The 16,049-nt window shown below is 47.4% G+C and overlaps 1 protein-coding gene across 8 annotated transcripts in view; it reads right to left on the bottom strand.

The window, feature by feature from the left end:
• The window catches only part of Amph (amphiphysin), a 284,018-nt gene that overhangs the window by 74,869 nt on the left and 193,100 nt on the right, over window positions 1–16,049 (bottom strand). For 2 of the 8 annotated variants that reach the window (XM_070536829.1, XM_070536832.1), the window contains one exon: window positions 5,810–6,148. The exons of the other annotated variants lie outside the window; for them this stretch is intronic. In XM_070536829.1, the coding sequence (XP_070392930.1) occupies window positions 5,847–6,148 (302 nt within the window). In that variant the 3' untranslated portion in view covers window positions 5,810–5,846. Of the gene's footprint in view, window positions 1–5,809; window positions 6,149–16,049 lie in introns of those variants that run through there. 8 annotated transcript variants of the gene reach the window in all.

Raw genomic sequence — 16,049 nt, 5'->3', positions numbered from 1 at the left:
ACGGATCCCCAGGAAGCCTGGCGCTGATTGATATCGCACCGATAACAAAGTTGAGGCAATTCATGTGCTTCCACTTTCCTTACTGTACTAAAACATAATGGATAAAACGTTCTGATACTCAAATACATGCATTTTAGCATTTGCCCGGTACACATGCTAAGATTGTTCCCTTCCACTGAAGCTTAGGGAGCGTATCCGCCTAGTCCGTCTACACGCTACTGGCCCGCCTCAGCTCATGAATCAGCAACTCTTACAAGAAGGATAAATCACTCTATATTTCAGATTTCGCATCAGTGTTCTTAAATAAACCATTTTTTTTCGTATCTACTGTGTCAGCATAAGAAGTGATGAACGCCAATGTGACGCATTATAAATACATATATGTTCTGTCACCGAAGGCTGCCAACACTAGCCTATGCTTCTCTGACGAAGATATGGGACTAGGCAGACGTGTCGATTGAAAGGGATCGTTGAACTAAGAAAATGTTGCATATCCCTTACGCAAAGAACAAGAAGCTGCTATCAAAACCGGTAGTAACATCAAGTGTCCCAGATCGGCGGTTTATTTAGGAGGTTTTTCGAAGTTAAAATACCAGTCACAAAAGAAAACCGAATTAGGAATCGGATAGGTCAATATGTTCAAGCGTGATTTCAATGCGAAAGTGCAGAAAAGGCAGGCTGGGATGCACCAAATCATGCCACTAACTAGAAATAGTAAAACAAAAAGATATGCCTGTAGACTTTACAGAAAAAAAATGAATTAAGAATAATAAATACCGTCTTCTGGAAATGTAGTAATCAGAAACTGACATGGGAAAACTCAAACGGTGAAAGAAGAAACGAAGCAATGGGCTTCATACATGTTGTGTTGCTGCAACAACTGTGTGAGACGTGTCGCAGGGCAAAGATGATGGGCAGGCTTTTCTTTCACTCTAAGACTGAGGAGAGCCGTCCAGAGGCCAACTAGGTCATGGGAGAAGCGGATAAAATTCAGTATCGAGAAAAAATCTTCAGAAGAGGGGGTGGGGGGATAACGGCAGCATCTACAGCGCAACCAAATAAGTGCATGAAGAAACGAACCCCATAGTTTACCCAATAGTGGTTGCGTAACATTGGCTCAATGGGCGGCAAGCGCTGGGAAGTTCAGGGACGAAATCACCCATAATGAGTGCAATGAGACTTGGCACTGGCAAGCTACAATACATGCTGCCAGAGATAAGCTGTGCAACGACTTGAGCAATTTCGATGATGTGGGAAACATGCAAGAAGAATCATCTACTGATCCGTACAGTACCATGAACCAATGCTTAGAGAGAACCATGGTTGCCTGCAAGTTAGCAATGCAGGCGGCGGGGACATTGTTGCAAGAAGCCGTTCAAATGAGATAGTTGTTTATTTCCTTATCATACTATTGGAGTGCCCTCCGAGATACCGCTGCGATATAAATCCAATATTTAGCAATTTAGCAGCAGCAACAGGTCGCTGTAAGGTATCACATAAAAATTACGCTTCTGCAAAAAAAAAAAAAAGGGCCACTCCCACCATGACAGGAGACGAAGCTTACCATTCAAGCTTAACCTGACGTTTTCACCGCAGCTCTATAGTTAACTGTGGATTGGCAACATTTCACTCCACAGAGGGAACCTAAAACTGAACAAGGTTCGTGAACTTTACCTACACCAGGCATCCAAAATACGACAAAATGTATTGAAATATATGATGTCACTGATGCAGCAGCACTGACACCTGGACAAAAAACTTAAGAACTTTCGTATTGATTTTCTCCCGGGTAATAGGCAACAGCAGATCACCGATATTGTTGCAATAGTCATTATATAGACACTCCAGGCACATTTCTGCTATCGCCGTGATGTTCTGTATAAAGTCTAAGGGACAATAACACCGTCATCGCACGCCCTACGCTGTATATGCGAGTGAAGGCGTGCGAAGGGAGCCGAGGACCATGGCTCAATCTTGCCGGCGCGAAATGCAGGAAAGCGGGGAGGAGGCGCGCCATCTTCCGTCGCGCATGAGGCACCCAATGTTGCGAAGGCACCGGGGGGGAAGGGGGTGGCGTTCTACGCCAGCTGCAACTGCACATGTTGCGACTGTTACGGGCAGAGTCTAGGTGTGTTGGCGGCTTATAGCTTTGTGCATGCTGTGTGTTCTCGGCGCTCAGTTTACGTTGGAGCAAGACAGCACGAAGCTCGCTAAGCTCGCTTCTGCAGCCGCAGACTTCATGCCAGTGTTTTGACAGCGGGTGTCCCCGGTAGTCGCGTTGATGTGGTCAAGTTTCCTGCGCGTGGTGAGACCATGCTTGTTCATTTAGTGAGCAAGCGAATGTTTACAAGTTGATACAGTCTATAAAGACACCATCCCTAATTCGTATGGTTGTCTGCTACTTTGTTCGTGCAGTCGATGCTTCCCCTTTCGAGTGAAACCGAATTTTTTATTCACAAGTCCGGTAACATGTGTTGCGAGACAGTCTGTGACGCAGCACACGTAAGAAATTTATTGCTCGGCCGCCAATCTATATAGGTTTTTACATGTGTGTGTATTGTGCAATATACATTCATGTTTCTGTCAATAAACTGTAGTTGTTGGCTTTCCGCTTGTGTCACCTTCCTTTCTCGTCCATTATGTATCGCGCTATTTTTGGTCAGTACAATAAACTATTTTCCACCGAATAAGTGAAAGTAAAATATTGAAAGAATGTTTTACCAGTTGGAGGCAATTTACTGTTGATCATTAGTGCTCTCTTAAAGTGACAGTTTGGAGATGTTCTTTCATGGAACTTGAGATACAACAAATTCGTATAGCTGCATTTTCCTGTTCGGCATTTCTCAAGAATTACCCAAGTCCGTAATCATCATCATCAGCCTATATTTATGTCCACTGCAGGGTGAAGGCCTCTCCCTGCGATCTCCAATTACCCTGTTTTGCACTTGCAAATTTCCCAATTTCATCACTCCACCCAGCTTTCTGCCATCCTCAGCAGCGCTTCCCTTCCCTTGGCATCAATTCTGCAACTCTAATGGTCCACGTACCAGTTATCTACCCTACGTATTACATTGCTTACCCAGCTCCATTCTTTTGCTGATAATGCTGACTAGAATATCAATTATCCCCGTTTGCTTTCTGACCCACACCACTTTTTTCCTGTCTCTTAATGTCATGTCCAACATTTTTTGTTCCATTGTTCTTTGCGCGGTCCTTAACTTCTCGACCTTTCTGTTAGCCTTTGGGTTCTGTCCCATATATCAGCACCGGTAGAATGTATTGATTATACACTTTTCTTTTCAACGACTGTAGTAAGCTTGCAACACGGGAAGCGATGGGGGCTTGTTGGTGAATCGTCAGGAATGCTTTTGATGCAGCGTGACACGTGACACAGACACAAGGAGGCACATATAAAAAGACAACGCACAGCGCTACTTGGAACAACAATGCTAGCTCTCAAGATCAGACTGCTCATATCCTCCCAAGACCCCCTTGCACAGTATACTGCACATGCCTTTCCCAAAAATTCATGTCCAAGCGATCACTCAAAACATTCACTCTGAATTTCATGTCCAGTGCATGCGTAACTTTAAAGAAGTGGTTAACTCATATTCTTGTCATCTGCTTTCGACAAATCTAGATTGAGCTGGACTTCTGTGTTGCCACGGGTGGCAGAAAGCAAGCCTGAAGTGTATTTCTAATTCTCAGAGATGACGTGAAAATTAGCGATGCAGCAGCAACATGGCAATGTACTGCAGGCAGTTTCACCTTCATCTCTGTGTTTAGTTAATTAAATGCAGTTTTTATCATAGCAGACATTAGGAGATGGTTACTGCTGCCACGTGCATGGAGGTGCAGTTTTCGGCATCTAACAAAAGTATTTAAATTCAAAAAACATTTTACGTGTTCGTAACATACCCATAGACAATAAAAACCAGCTTGAAGAGCGATTATGTATCATAGCTATATTCGGGTATCAGGAGGTTACAGCACGTGCGCCATAGCAGACATAAATCCCGTGGAAGTACTGAAAAACATATGCGATGAAAGTCACACTATTGAACTATATTTATGACCCGCAATAACCTACCAAAACAAACTGCCACCACTTACGCAGGAAATCTAAGTCCGTAGGAGACAACGCTACTGGCGGCTTGCAAATGCGCAATTCACCAAGTGTGTGCGATCGGGTCTTCTCTTTATATCGGCCAACAATGACTGTTTTCTCAAACAAAGGTCGGCAATGACGTGCTTGGGTATGGAGGGCAAGAAACCCACCAGGCGGCAGCTTTTTTGTTTTGTTAATGTGCTCTCTCAACCACTCAGTTAAGCACCCACTGATTTGGCCGACGTATTGTTTCCCACAGGAGAGCAGAATATGATCAATCACAAATGGCTTGTAAACTACGAGCTTGTTTTGTGCCCTTTTGTGCACTCAACCTTTTCTGTCCTAGACATATTTGTCTTCTCAGCTTTGTCTCAGCCTTTTCTCTCCTGGACAGATTTGTCTTCTCAGCTTTTCTCAGCTTTGTCATCTGAGCCTTCTCAGCTTACCGGGTACCGAAAAAAAAAAACCACCCTAATGTTATCGCGGAGTTCCACCTCCTTCAGATTATGTGAAAGTTGGTCAATACAGGGAATTACGGCGGCGCTTCTCGTCCCTGCACTTGCATGGTGTTAAGTGTTAAATTAGCCTGAACTTCCGTAAATTCTTTTGAGCTGCCTTTCCGCTATAGACACTAAAACACGGTTAGGATAGCCAGCTTCCTTCAAGCACGAAGTCTGGTTCTGGAAGCTATGCTTTATTAGCTGAGCGCAATATTTCCTTAATGCGTTGCTGAGGCACACTGTCGCAATGCCTCCCATGGTTAGTTTCTAGTGGTTAGAGTGAAATGGGAATGAAGCTTTGTTAGCCTGTGGATCATAGCACCAGCATAGCTGGTTGTCGGAGCAAAGGAGCTTTCAAGTTCTGAAATCTAATGGTTCGGTCAATCGGCCATTCAACTGTCACCTGAAGAGGATTACGACCAACGTGGAACACGTGCAATACTTCCTTGCTCTCATTTTCAAAAGTTACCCATGAGTAGCTAATAAAATAACATCCCCAAGTAATATGCGCAATAAATCTAAAAAATTTTTTACATTTGTTCCTTCGAGACTGCGTGACAAACTGCTGTCAAGTTCAGTTAAAAAAAGGCTGCTTAGCACGGAAGCTATACATGAGAAAACACATTTTTTTTTTACAAAAAGGTATCATTATTCGACTCGATAAAAGTCGACATTAGGCAAAATTCCACCAAAGCAAGGAAATCATTACCGGAAATTCCCACTTCTGTACAAAACTTGACCACTCCAAATTCATCAATGCTAGTTTTAACACACTTTAGCAAATGTGCCCATGGGCGGGAATAGTACAGGTCGGTGACGTCGAAAGAAGGGGCTTTTAACCCCCCATCTTCGAGAGTTTTCATGAAGTCTAAAATATTATCAGAACTGTCAACTAAAAACGGGTCTCAGATCTTGAGAAGGTAAAGCTTATCCAAAAGAAATATAGCAGTTTCCTTCTACCATATGCCACTCTTAGAGACAATTACTCTTAAGGGAACCTCAGCTTTATTAGTCTTGATGCTAAAAAATACCTCTAAGCAATAATTTTCCCTTTTTTCAATGCTTTTGAGAGTCCTCGCCAACAACTCTTGCTTTTACTTTGCTCAAGGACACATCATTCTATACATTGAACAGCCCTGAAATTGCCTCATAAGGTTAAGCTAAGAAACGCTTGCAGAAAAAAAAAAACTGCAGAGCCACCTTCTTTATTGCCTGTAAAACACATAGCAAATCATCGTTCAGGTACGACAACATGCATTTTGTTGAAAGTTGTGAACAATTAGGCTTAACGTGTGATAATGTGTAGACACTGTAAAAGTCTGTTCTTCGCCTTTAGTCTCTCGCCGCGACACCTGGAGTACGACGGTCAAGAGCTCCGTTTTTGTTCTCCGCCTCTTGACACCAAACTTCGGACCCGGACGACCCAGACCTAGGACTTGAATGACATCGCAAGTGTTGGAAGGAAATCTGTGCTGACCTAATGAAGCTGCGGAAAGGTGTTGTCCAGGAGTCTTGCAGTCCGTGGGCAGCTCTAGTGAGACTAGTAAAGAAAAAGGACAATTCCTGGAGATTCTGTATTGATTATACAAGACTTAACACAGCCACAAGAGAGACGTATACCCTTTGCCACGCATTGACAATGATATCGATTGCTTTCATGCAGCCTCCTACTTCTCCGTTTACTTTTGTTCGGGATACCGATGCACCCGACAGATAAAGAGGAAACTGCCTTTGCGATGCCAGAAGGTCTCCGAGTTTAATGTCATGCCTTTTGGTTTATGCAATGCACCAGCAACTTTTGAAAGGTTTATGGACACAGTGCTGTGCGGACTGAAATGGGAGATCTGCATGTGCTACCTCGACAATTTAATTATTTTTGGCAAAACACTTGAGCACAATCAGTGACTTGGCATCGTACTGGACTGCATACTAAATGCTGGACTAATTTTAAACTCGAAGATGTGTCACTTCGGTAAGCGCTCGACTCTCGTGCTCGGTTTTCTAGTCGACAAAGATGGTATTCGACCTGACGGTGAAAAGATTGCTCCAGTGCACGAGTTTAGCCAACCGAAGACAGTGGAAGACCTTCGTAGTTTCCTTGGCCTGTGTTCGTACTTCCACCAGCTTATTAAGAACTTCGCTGAAATTGCTCACCCACTCACGTGTCTCCTTCACAAAGATAATCCTTACGTATGGACTACAGGGTGTGAGGACACGTTCCGTCAGCTGAAGTATCTACTAACTTCTGGGCCTGTCTTGCGCCATTTCGATCCCGAGGCGATGACTGAGCTATACTCTGATGCTAGCGGCGTGGGCGTTGGTGCTGTCCTCATTCAACTTCTTCATGGGCGCCAGCACGTCGTTGCGTAGGCAAGTCGGACACTGAGGTGGGCGGAGTGAAATTACACTGTCACTGAATTGGAATGCCTGGTAGTAGTCTGCAACATCCACAAGTTTCATCATCATCATCAACATCATAATTTATTTTCCCTTTAAGACCCTGACGGGGCATTACATAAGGGGGGGGGGCGGCAGCAGGAAACATTACAGGGCGCATTATGACATAGAAGATAACAGTGAACAAGTACAGACCGAATCAAAGACCAACTATATATAGCAAGAACCACATACAGAAAAGATATTGTTAAGGGGCGAAGGGGGAGATATTTCTTTCCTGACATTCATTGACATGTGATTCAATAAAGTTGTCTATTCCTTCGTGAGGGAAAGACAAAAAGCACAAGAAAACATTTAGGTAATAAAAAGGTTGTAAGGCTATCTTTGAATTTTTAGGGATTTCTCTCACTGACAATAGACTCGGGAAGTTTGTTCCAGTCTTCAATAGTGCATGGTAGAAAATATTGATTATAGGATTTGGTAGATCCATGGAGTCGTCGTGAACTAGAAGAATTGAAAATACGGTGGGAAGTAAAATTAGGAGGCAGCAGCAGGAGAACACCATGAATATCCGGAAAATTATAGTATATTTTGTGGAAAAGAGAAAGACGAGTGATCCTGCAGCGCACTGCTAAGGATGGAAGACCTAGGGATGATTTGATTTTGGTAATACTAATATTCCTGTCATATATAGAAGTGATAAACCGTGAGTCTCGGCTCTGAATTAGAGTAAACTCTCAGTTGTACGAACGTCGGTTTATCGAATATTTCAGAATAACGAACTTCTTAAAAATAACCGGCAGTTTTCTTGTAGATTCTATGCAAAAGTGTTTCACTTAAACGAATTTCGGAACAGTCGATATTTCAGTTTAACGAACTCGCTCAGAGGACCAAGGCTTATTTTTACGGTCAGAACCGATGCCCGCCCTCATCAAACCGCCGCTCCAGCGGCAATATAACGTTGCTGGCGCTACAGCGCCTCTGGGGCAAAGCGGCGGCGCGGAAAACGAATGGCAATGAGGCACAGCCTCAGAGATCGCCTGCACAAAACGAGCAAGCATGTAATTTCGGAGGCCATGAACAAAGTAACATCGCTGGCGCATACAACGCCGCCAGAGCAAAGCGGCGATCTGTCACACAACAAACCACATGGTGTGCGCTTTTTTTCGACCGGCTAGTCGTGGCATGGTCGTCGTCTCTTTCTTTCGAAGAAGAGCCGAAGAAGACGAAGAAGAGGCAACTGCCGAGCCAGTTTCAAGCCCTATAACTAGCTGAAGTGGTAGGGTACATTGGAAAGTTGAGACACTGTCTCACAGCAAGCTGTGCCAGAAGAAGTGTACAAAAACATTGACTCCTTGGACAGTTTTGTTACTTCCTGTGCTTTAAAAGTACAAGTGCAGAAGAAGATTACAGATTCTTTTTCTAAGTGAGAAAGGCAGCATTACAACTGTTATAAACCTTGTACTTGTTATGCACAAATTCAATTTCACGCATTTCTAACACTATGGGTGCCATGTCTTTTGCTTTATGAATTGCACTTCAAACTTTTGAATCTGTATGCCATGTCTTATGTTGGTCTAGTGAATATTCAGTTTAGTGAACTTTCAGTTAAGTGAACTATTTCCTTCGGTCCCTTGAAGTTCACTCAAGTGAGAGTTCACTGTACTTCTAATGCGTCGATTAAATAAGCTTGATGGGGACTCTAGATGGAGAATGCATACTCAAGTCTGGTGCGGATAAAAGTTTCGTAGAGTAGCCGACGGATGAAATGGAGAGAACGAGCGAGGGATTGTCTGATGATGCTGAGAGTCTTGGAAGGTATCAGCAGTGAGCTTGAGTATGTATTGTTACTCCAAGACAGTGACAAGAATCAACTTGCTCAATACTAACTGAATTGAGGGAATAAGGATAGATATAGTTAACCCTTTTCCGAGAAATCTGCATCAATTTTATTTAGAAACATTTAAAGACATTTGCCATAAAGTGCACAAATTCTCAATTTTATCCAAGTCATCCTGAAGTTTAGATTGATCACTGCTGGAAGTAAATCTTTGAGAAAGGACGCAGTCATCTGCAAAAAGTCTTATAGTAGAGGAGAGATTATTTGGAAGATAACTAATAAATATCAAACACAACAGAGGACCTAGAACTGACCCCTGGGGAACGCCTTATATTGTGTAGCAAGTTTTAGACTCCCAATTTTCAATAACAGTGAACTGTAAACGATTCGTCAGGAAGCACTCAATCCATGATAATTTATTATTTTTTTATTAGTGTAATAAGATGATTTATTATAAGGCACTAGGCACAGTCTAGTCGCACTGGCAGTAGACGAACGCCGATCGTGCGCACAGCCGACACAAGAGCGCCTTCTTCGTCTTCCTCTTCACCACAATGGCTCCCGGGAGAGAAGAGGAGCCATCCTGGCGACTTACGGCGTAGGTAGGATGAGGGGGTCACAGTACGGCTTAAGTCGGTTGACATGAACCGTGTCACGCCCGCGATGCCTATGGTCGGGTGAAGGTGTCACGGGTTTTACAACGTAGGTGACAGCGGAGGTACGGTCTATGATGCGGTAGGGGCCATCATAGCATGCAAGGAGTTTGGTCGAAAGGCCAGGGCTGTGAGGCCAGACCCACAACCAAACAAGGGAACCAGTCAGGAAAACTGCTGTAAGCGCGCCACTGTCACACCGCAGCTTTTGACGACCTTGAGCAGCGGTCGTAAGGGTTCGCGCGAGCTGCCTACAGTCCTCGGCGTATTTGGCGGCTTCAGACACAGGCGTGCATTCCGAAGCGTCGGGTCGGTATGGGAGCATTGTGTCCATAGTACACGAGGGCTCTCGTCCATACAGCAGCAAAAAGGGCGAAAAGCCAGTGGTAGCTTGTGTGGCCGTATTATAGGCATACGTGACGAACAGCAAAACAGTGTCCTAGTTACTGTGATCTGAGGCGACGTACATAGTCAACATGTCACCGAGTGTGCGGTTGAACCTCTCTGTCAAGCCGTTCGTTTGTGGGTGGTAGGCTGTAGACTTGCGGTGGACGATGCTGCATGCAGCAAGAACAGCTTGGATTACTTCAGACAAGAAGACACGTCCCCTGTCGCTGTGCAGTTCGCGTGGTGCGCCATGACGAAGAACGAAGTTCCGCACGATGAAGAACGCAACTTTGCGCGCAGAGGCTGCCAGGAGTGCGGCAGTCTCAGCGTAGCGCGTCAAGTGGTCGATACCTACAATTATTCATCGGTTACCCGAGGAGCTGCAGGGAAGTGGCCCGTATAGGTCTATGCTGACGCGATCGAAGGGTCGAGCCGGGCAGGGCATTGGCTGTAGCTCACCAGGAGGGCGCTGTGGAATTTTACGCCGTTGGCACGCCGTGCAAGCGCGTACGTACTGGCACACGAAGTGATACATGCCGTGCCAGTAGAAACGCTGCCTAAGCCGAGTATACGTTTTCAGACCACCGGCGTGACCATTATGAGGAGCAGCATGAAAATAAGCGCATATGTCAGAACGCATGTGTCGTGGTATCACTAGGAGCCATTTGCGACCATCAGGCAAATAATTTCTGCGGTAAAGAATGTTGTCGCGGACAGTAAAGTGAGCGGCTTGGCGATGAAGTATTCAAAAAGAGGGTGTGGCGGATGGGTTGTGGAGGAAATTCAGCATAGTTTGAAGCAGGGGATCCTTACGCTGCTCGTGCGGCATATCAGCGACGTTGAAGGCTGACATGGATGCGAAGAGCGGAGACACTGAAGCCACATCACAAGGTAGCGGCGATCGGGAAAGCGCATCGGTGTCAGAGTGCTTTCTGCCCGATCGGTAGACAACGCGGATATCATATTCTTGTAAGCGGAGTGCCCATCGGCCTAGGCGACCTGACGGATCCTTCAACGAGGACAGCCAGCAAAGTGAATGGTGGTCGGTGACAATGTCAAAAGGGCGACCATATAGGTATTGACGAAATTTGACGAGCGCCCAAATAATGGCCAAGCACTTCTTTTCTATTACTGAGTAGTTGGCTTCTGCCTTCTTTAAAGTGCGGCTCGCATACGCGACGACGTACTCGCCATAGCCGGTCTTTCCGTTGTGCGAGGACTGCACCAAGTCCGATACCGCTGGCGTCCGTATGTACCTCTGTAGGTGCTGTGGGATCGTAGTGTCGAAGAATCGGTGGCAAAGTAAGTAGGCGACGTAGTTGCTGGAAGGCTTCGTCACAGGAAGTTGACCGCGCGGAGATGCTGTTGGTAGCGGTAAGCAAATTGGTCAGTGGTGCGATGATAGTCACAAAATTGCGCACAAAATGCCGAAAGTAAGAGCAGAGCCCTATGAAGCTGCGGAGCCCCTTAAGAGTAGTGGGCGTTGGAAACTCTGCGACCGCGCGAAGCTTGGCTGGGTCAGGAAGCACACCGTCCTTCGATGCAACGTGACCCAATATTGTTCACTTGCGAGCAGCAAAACGGCACTTTTTGATGTAAAGTTGGAGGCCAGCAGAGGTAAGGCAGGTCAGTATCTCACGCAAGCGAACGAGGTGCGTCGGGAAATCTGGCGAAAACACCACAATATCATTGAGGTAGCACAGACATGTTTTCCACTTGTAGTTGCGAAGGATGGTGTCCATCATACGCTCGAAAGTAGCGGGCGCAGTGCAGAGCCCGAATGGCATTACGATAAATTTGTACAAGCCATCGGGCGTGATGAAAGCTGTCTTCTCACAGTCATCATCTGCCATTGGCACTTACCAATAGCTGGAGCGAAGATCCAAAGATAAGAAGTACTACCCGCCTTGCAAGGAGTCGAGGGCGTCATCTATCAGAGGCAGCGGGTAGACATTTTTACGAGGGATTTTATTGAGTCGACGGTAATCGACACAGAAGCGCATTGACCCGTCTTTCTTGCGTACTAATACCACAGGAGAGGCCCAAGGACTGTGGGAAGGGGGAATGACGCCACGGTGCAGCATGTCGTCGACCTGCTCGTTAATGATCTGTCGCTCGGCTGCCGACATGCGGTATGGTCGCTGGCGTAAAGGAGGATGAGAACCAGTGTGTCACTGTGAGTGACGGTTGCCGTACGCCCCAGAGATAGTTGGTCAGTCAAACGACGAGCGGAAATTCTGAAGAAGCGCGAGGACTTGCTGGCGATACGGAGGCGGCAGATCAGCGTCTACGACAAATTCAAGAACGTCTGACGACGACGACGACAATGATGATGACGTGCACGGCACGGGAGAAGTGAGGGCGTCGAGTTCATAGCAGGCCGTGTCGTCGGAAACATCGAGAATGTGAAGCGGGTCAAGGGGCTGAACACGACCGAGCGATTCGCCGTGCAGTAACGTCACATGGTAGTGAGCTGGGTTACACACAAGCATTGAGGATAATCCAGACACAGTGGTGAGGACGCCAAATGAGAGAGGTAGGGCCTTGCGACGTAGAAAAATAGGCGATGGTGTAAAAAGTACTGTAGCATCTGGCGCGGTAGAGCAAGAGACGGGCACAAGCACAAGTAATGTCGGGTGGTATGTCCGTATCGGACACAATAGTGAGCTTGGAGGCTTTTTGTTCAGAGGGTCAGGCAGCGGGGCATCGGCAAGCGGGAAAAGCGCCACTTCGGCCCGGGCACAGTCGATGATGGCACGATGGTGAGACAAGAAGTCCCAGCCGAGAATAATGTCATGTGAACATGGCGACAACACGAGAAATTCAACAACATAGGCAAAGCCGTCGATGACCAACCTTGCAGTACATTGAGCAAGCGGGGCTATATGCTGCGCAGTCGCGGTGCTCAGAAGCATACCAGACAACGGTGTTGTGACCTTATGGAGGCTGCGACAAAGCTTTTCGTCGATAACAGAAACTGCAGCCCCAGTATCAATAAGCGCAATTGCGGCGGTTCCTTCAACCAAAACGTCCAATAAATTGCGTGGCGCCTGTGCAGGCCTTGTAGAAGTCGCGAAGCTTGCAGTTCGTGCCTGTGGAACTGCAGCAACTAGTTTCCCTCGCTAGGTGACTGGCGGCGACGTAAGGGGGAAAGTGAGCGACGATGGGTGCCGACAGGACGTCGAGGAGGCGGCGAAAGGTCATGGTCGGGAAGCATTGCATGCCCGGTAGTATCGTGGGAATAGGCACATCCAGGCGATGCGACAGTAGCCTTAGCAGTTGGCATGCGACGATGGCAGAAGCGCGCAACGTGGCCGGCGACACCGCAAGCGAAGCATATGGGGCGGTTGTCGCATGTGCGCCAAGGGGTCTGAACTGGGCATCGAGACGGAATGGGAGGCGACGCGGGAGGAGGTGCAGCTTGAAGTCGCATTAGCGCCAGAAACGAGAACGTTGGCGGCGCAGGTCGCGTGGCGACTTCGGCATGGGTCAGAGGTGCAGCCACGGAACGGCAGGGTTGGGCGAATGGTAAAGACCCAGCAAGTTCCTCGCGAATGGCCCGCCTAATGGGAGCAGCCAGAGATGTGTCAGGCTGGGGAGGTCGATCGTTGAGAGGCAGCATAGACAATTGGCGCGCCACCTCCTCACGAATGAAATCCTTAAAGGGGTTGGGACACCAAATTTTGAGGCTATAAAAAGCATGTTGTAGGGTGCTTATGTATGCAAGGACACCCAGAACGAGGTATCGGACGCCGCAAACATTTCAAAATAATTTTAATTCAGCTTCAAAAAGTCATTAAAAACTCCTTCTCGTAGTCAAGACCCATCGCTAGCGCGGCAGCTACTACGTCACAGAGGAGGAACGAAAATATTCACGTCATAGCACACCAGCACAAAAACGTGACGTATGATGAGTAGCGATGAAATGCCGATTACGGAGCCTGCTGAGCCGAGCGACCGAGCATAACCTCCACTATGACCGAGTTACAGGCATATAGAAATCCTTTCTTAATGCAAAGAAGGGGTAAGGCGTGCAGGCACAGACACAGGAGGAGAGAAGTGGACAACACGAACGCCGCACGGCGGCCCGCGAACGGTAAACTGCGTGCAGCGAGTTGCCGTGTTGACGGGCCTTTGCACGTTTGAGTGTAAAACAGTAGCCGGCCGACTCCGAAAGGGACCAGGATATGCGGCGTTCGTGTTGTCCGCTTCTCTCCTCGCATAGTCGCATAGTTCGGCAGCTCGGAGCGGTCTCTCCTTCGCTTGGCCTTTCTCAATGTGAAGGCCCGTCCACGTTACCGGCACGGAAACTTGCCGCACGCCGTTTGCCGTTCGCGGGCCTCCGTGCGACGGCGGTTTTGCTCCCGAACGGCCAGATTTCCTAGCTGTGGAGAGCACGGGCCCGGGACCCATTTGTGCGGCAGCCGTACGGCGAAGCGGCCAATCAGCGTCCGAGGAGTGGTCACTCTGTGCACCGACGGCAGCTTCACCGCCTCTGATCGTTCGGCGACGCCGATATCGTGGCTAGGCCTTTTCCGGCTCACTTCGAAGCTAAAGCTTACGGCGCTTCGGAATGAATCACCGACTCTCACAAGCCGCAATATTTTCTTACCGTTGTTGTCGCTCTTCGCAATAATTATAATAATCGCGGCATGCACTTCGAATCGCCAGTTGACCCCTGCTGGCAGAGCACGCGTATGCGCGAGCAGACGACGCAGCATAGTTTTACGTCACTATTTTTTGTGGCCCACGTGACCAAGCCATGTTGCGTTTCCTCCTCTGTGACGTCATAGCATCCCCCGGAGCCCAGAAACCGAAACCGAAATCGCTCGGTATAATAATGCTATTATTAAATTATTTATCGGATATATATGAATCCCGCTGTGTGTATTGTGCTCCCTGAAGCATGACGCAACGTTTGAATCAACAAACGCATGAACGAAAATTTTGATGTCTCCACCCCTTTAATCTCAACAGAGAGCGATGCTGCTGGCGTGTTTGAGCGAAACGTGAGGCCCGAGAGAGAGTCGCCAGGTGCGAGAGCGCTGCGCGCAACGACCCTTTGTCGACGCAGCTCATCGAAGCTCTGGCAAAGAGTGACGACAGCTGCGACAGAAGTAGGGTTCCGCGCCAGGAGCATTTGAAATGCGTCGTCCTCGATGCCCTTGAGGATGTGCTTCACCTTGTCCTCTTCAGTCATGGTGGAATCGACGCGGGTGCAAATATCAACGACATCCTCTATGTAACTAGTATAAGCTTGCCGGGCTGTTGAGCGCGCTGGCGGAGGCGCTGTTCAGCACGGAGTTTTCGCAAGGCTGGGTGACCGAAGACTTCAGCGAATGCAGTTTTGAAAGCGGACCAGGTTTGCAGTTCTCGTTCATGATTGTGGAACCAGAGGTTTGCAACGTCAGCAAGATAGAAGATGACGCTACGGAGCTTCGTCGGGTCATCCCATTTGTTGTGTTCACTGACGCACTCGTAGGTAGAGAGCCAATCTTCTACGTTAGTCTCACCTGATCCGCTAAAAACAGGAGGGTCCCGCTGCCCTTGCACGGCGCTGCACATGACAGGAGCGGCAGATGCGCCAAGCGGATTGTTGGGAGCGTCGTTCATAGTAGCGGCTGGAGCAGATGTTAAAGTCCGGCTGCGAAGTTCCAGGGTGAGATCGGGGAGTGCAGTACCTCCACCAAATGTAATAAGATGATTTATAATAAGGCACTAGGCACAGTCTAGTCACACTGGCAGTAGACGAACGCCGATCGCGTGCACAGCCGACACAAGAGCGCCTTCTTCGTCTTCCTCTTCACCACATTAGGATTACCCTCAGGGCCAGAGGCATTACAGAGAGGAGTGGAACATACGGGAAAAGAGACACTATACAGGTTTTTCTTCTGCTAATACAATATTAGCTAAAACGATGAGATAATTACGGGAAGCAACAAAAATTCAAGCAACTGACCGATAACAAATATAATTACATAGTTGGTTATTTACATTGCAATACACCTGTGTTTAAAACATTATGAAACTGGGAATAGTGAACAGTGGACGTGACTGCTCCAGGAAGGTGGTTCCAGTCCTGTGAGGTGCGGGGTACAAATGATTGATAACATGTTCGCGTTAAGCACGACATTATTCCCACCTTTTGTGCATGATCAAAACGA

Source organism: Dermacentor albipictus, chromosome 4, assembly GCF_038994185.2.
Source record: "Dermacentor albipictus isolate Rhodes 1998 colony chromosome 4, USDA_Dalb.pri_finalv2, whole genome shotgun sequence".
Taxonomy (NCBI): Eukaryota; Metazoa; Arthropoda; class Arachnida; order Ixodida; family Ixodidae; genus Dermacentor; species Dermacentor albipictus.
This window is presented reverse-complemented; position numbering and strand designations above follow the sequence as displayed.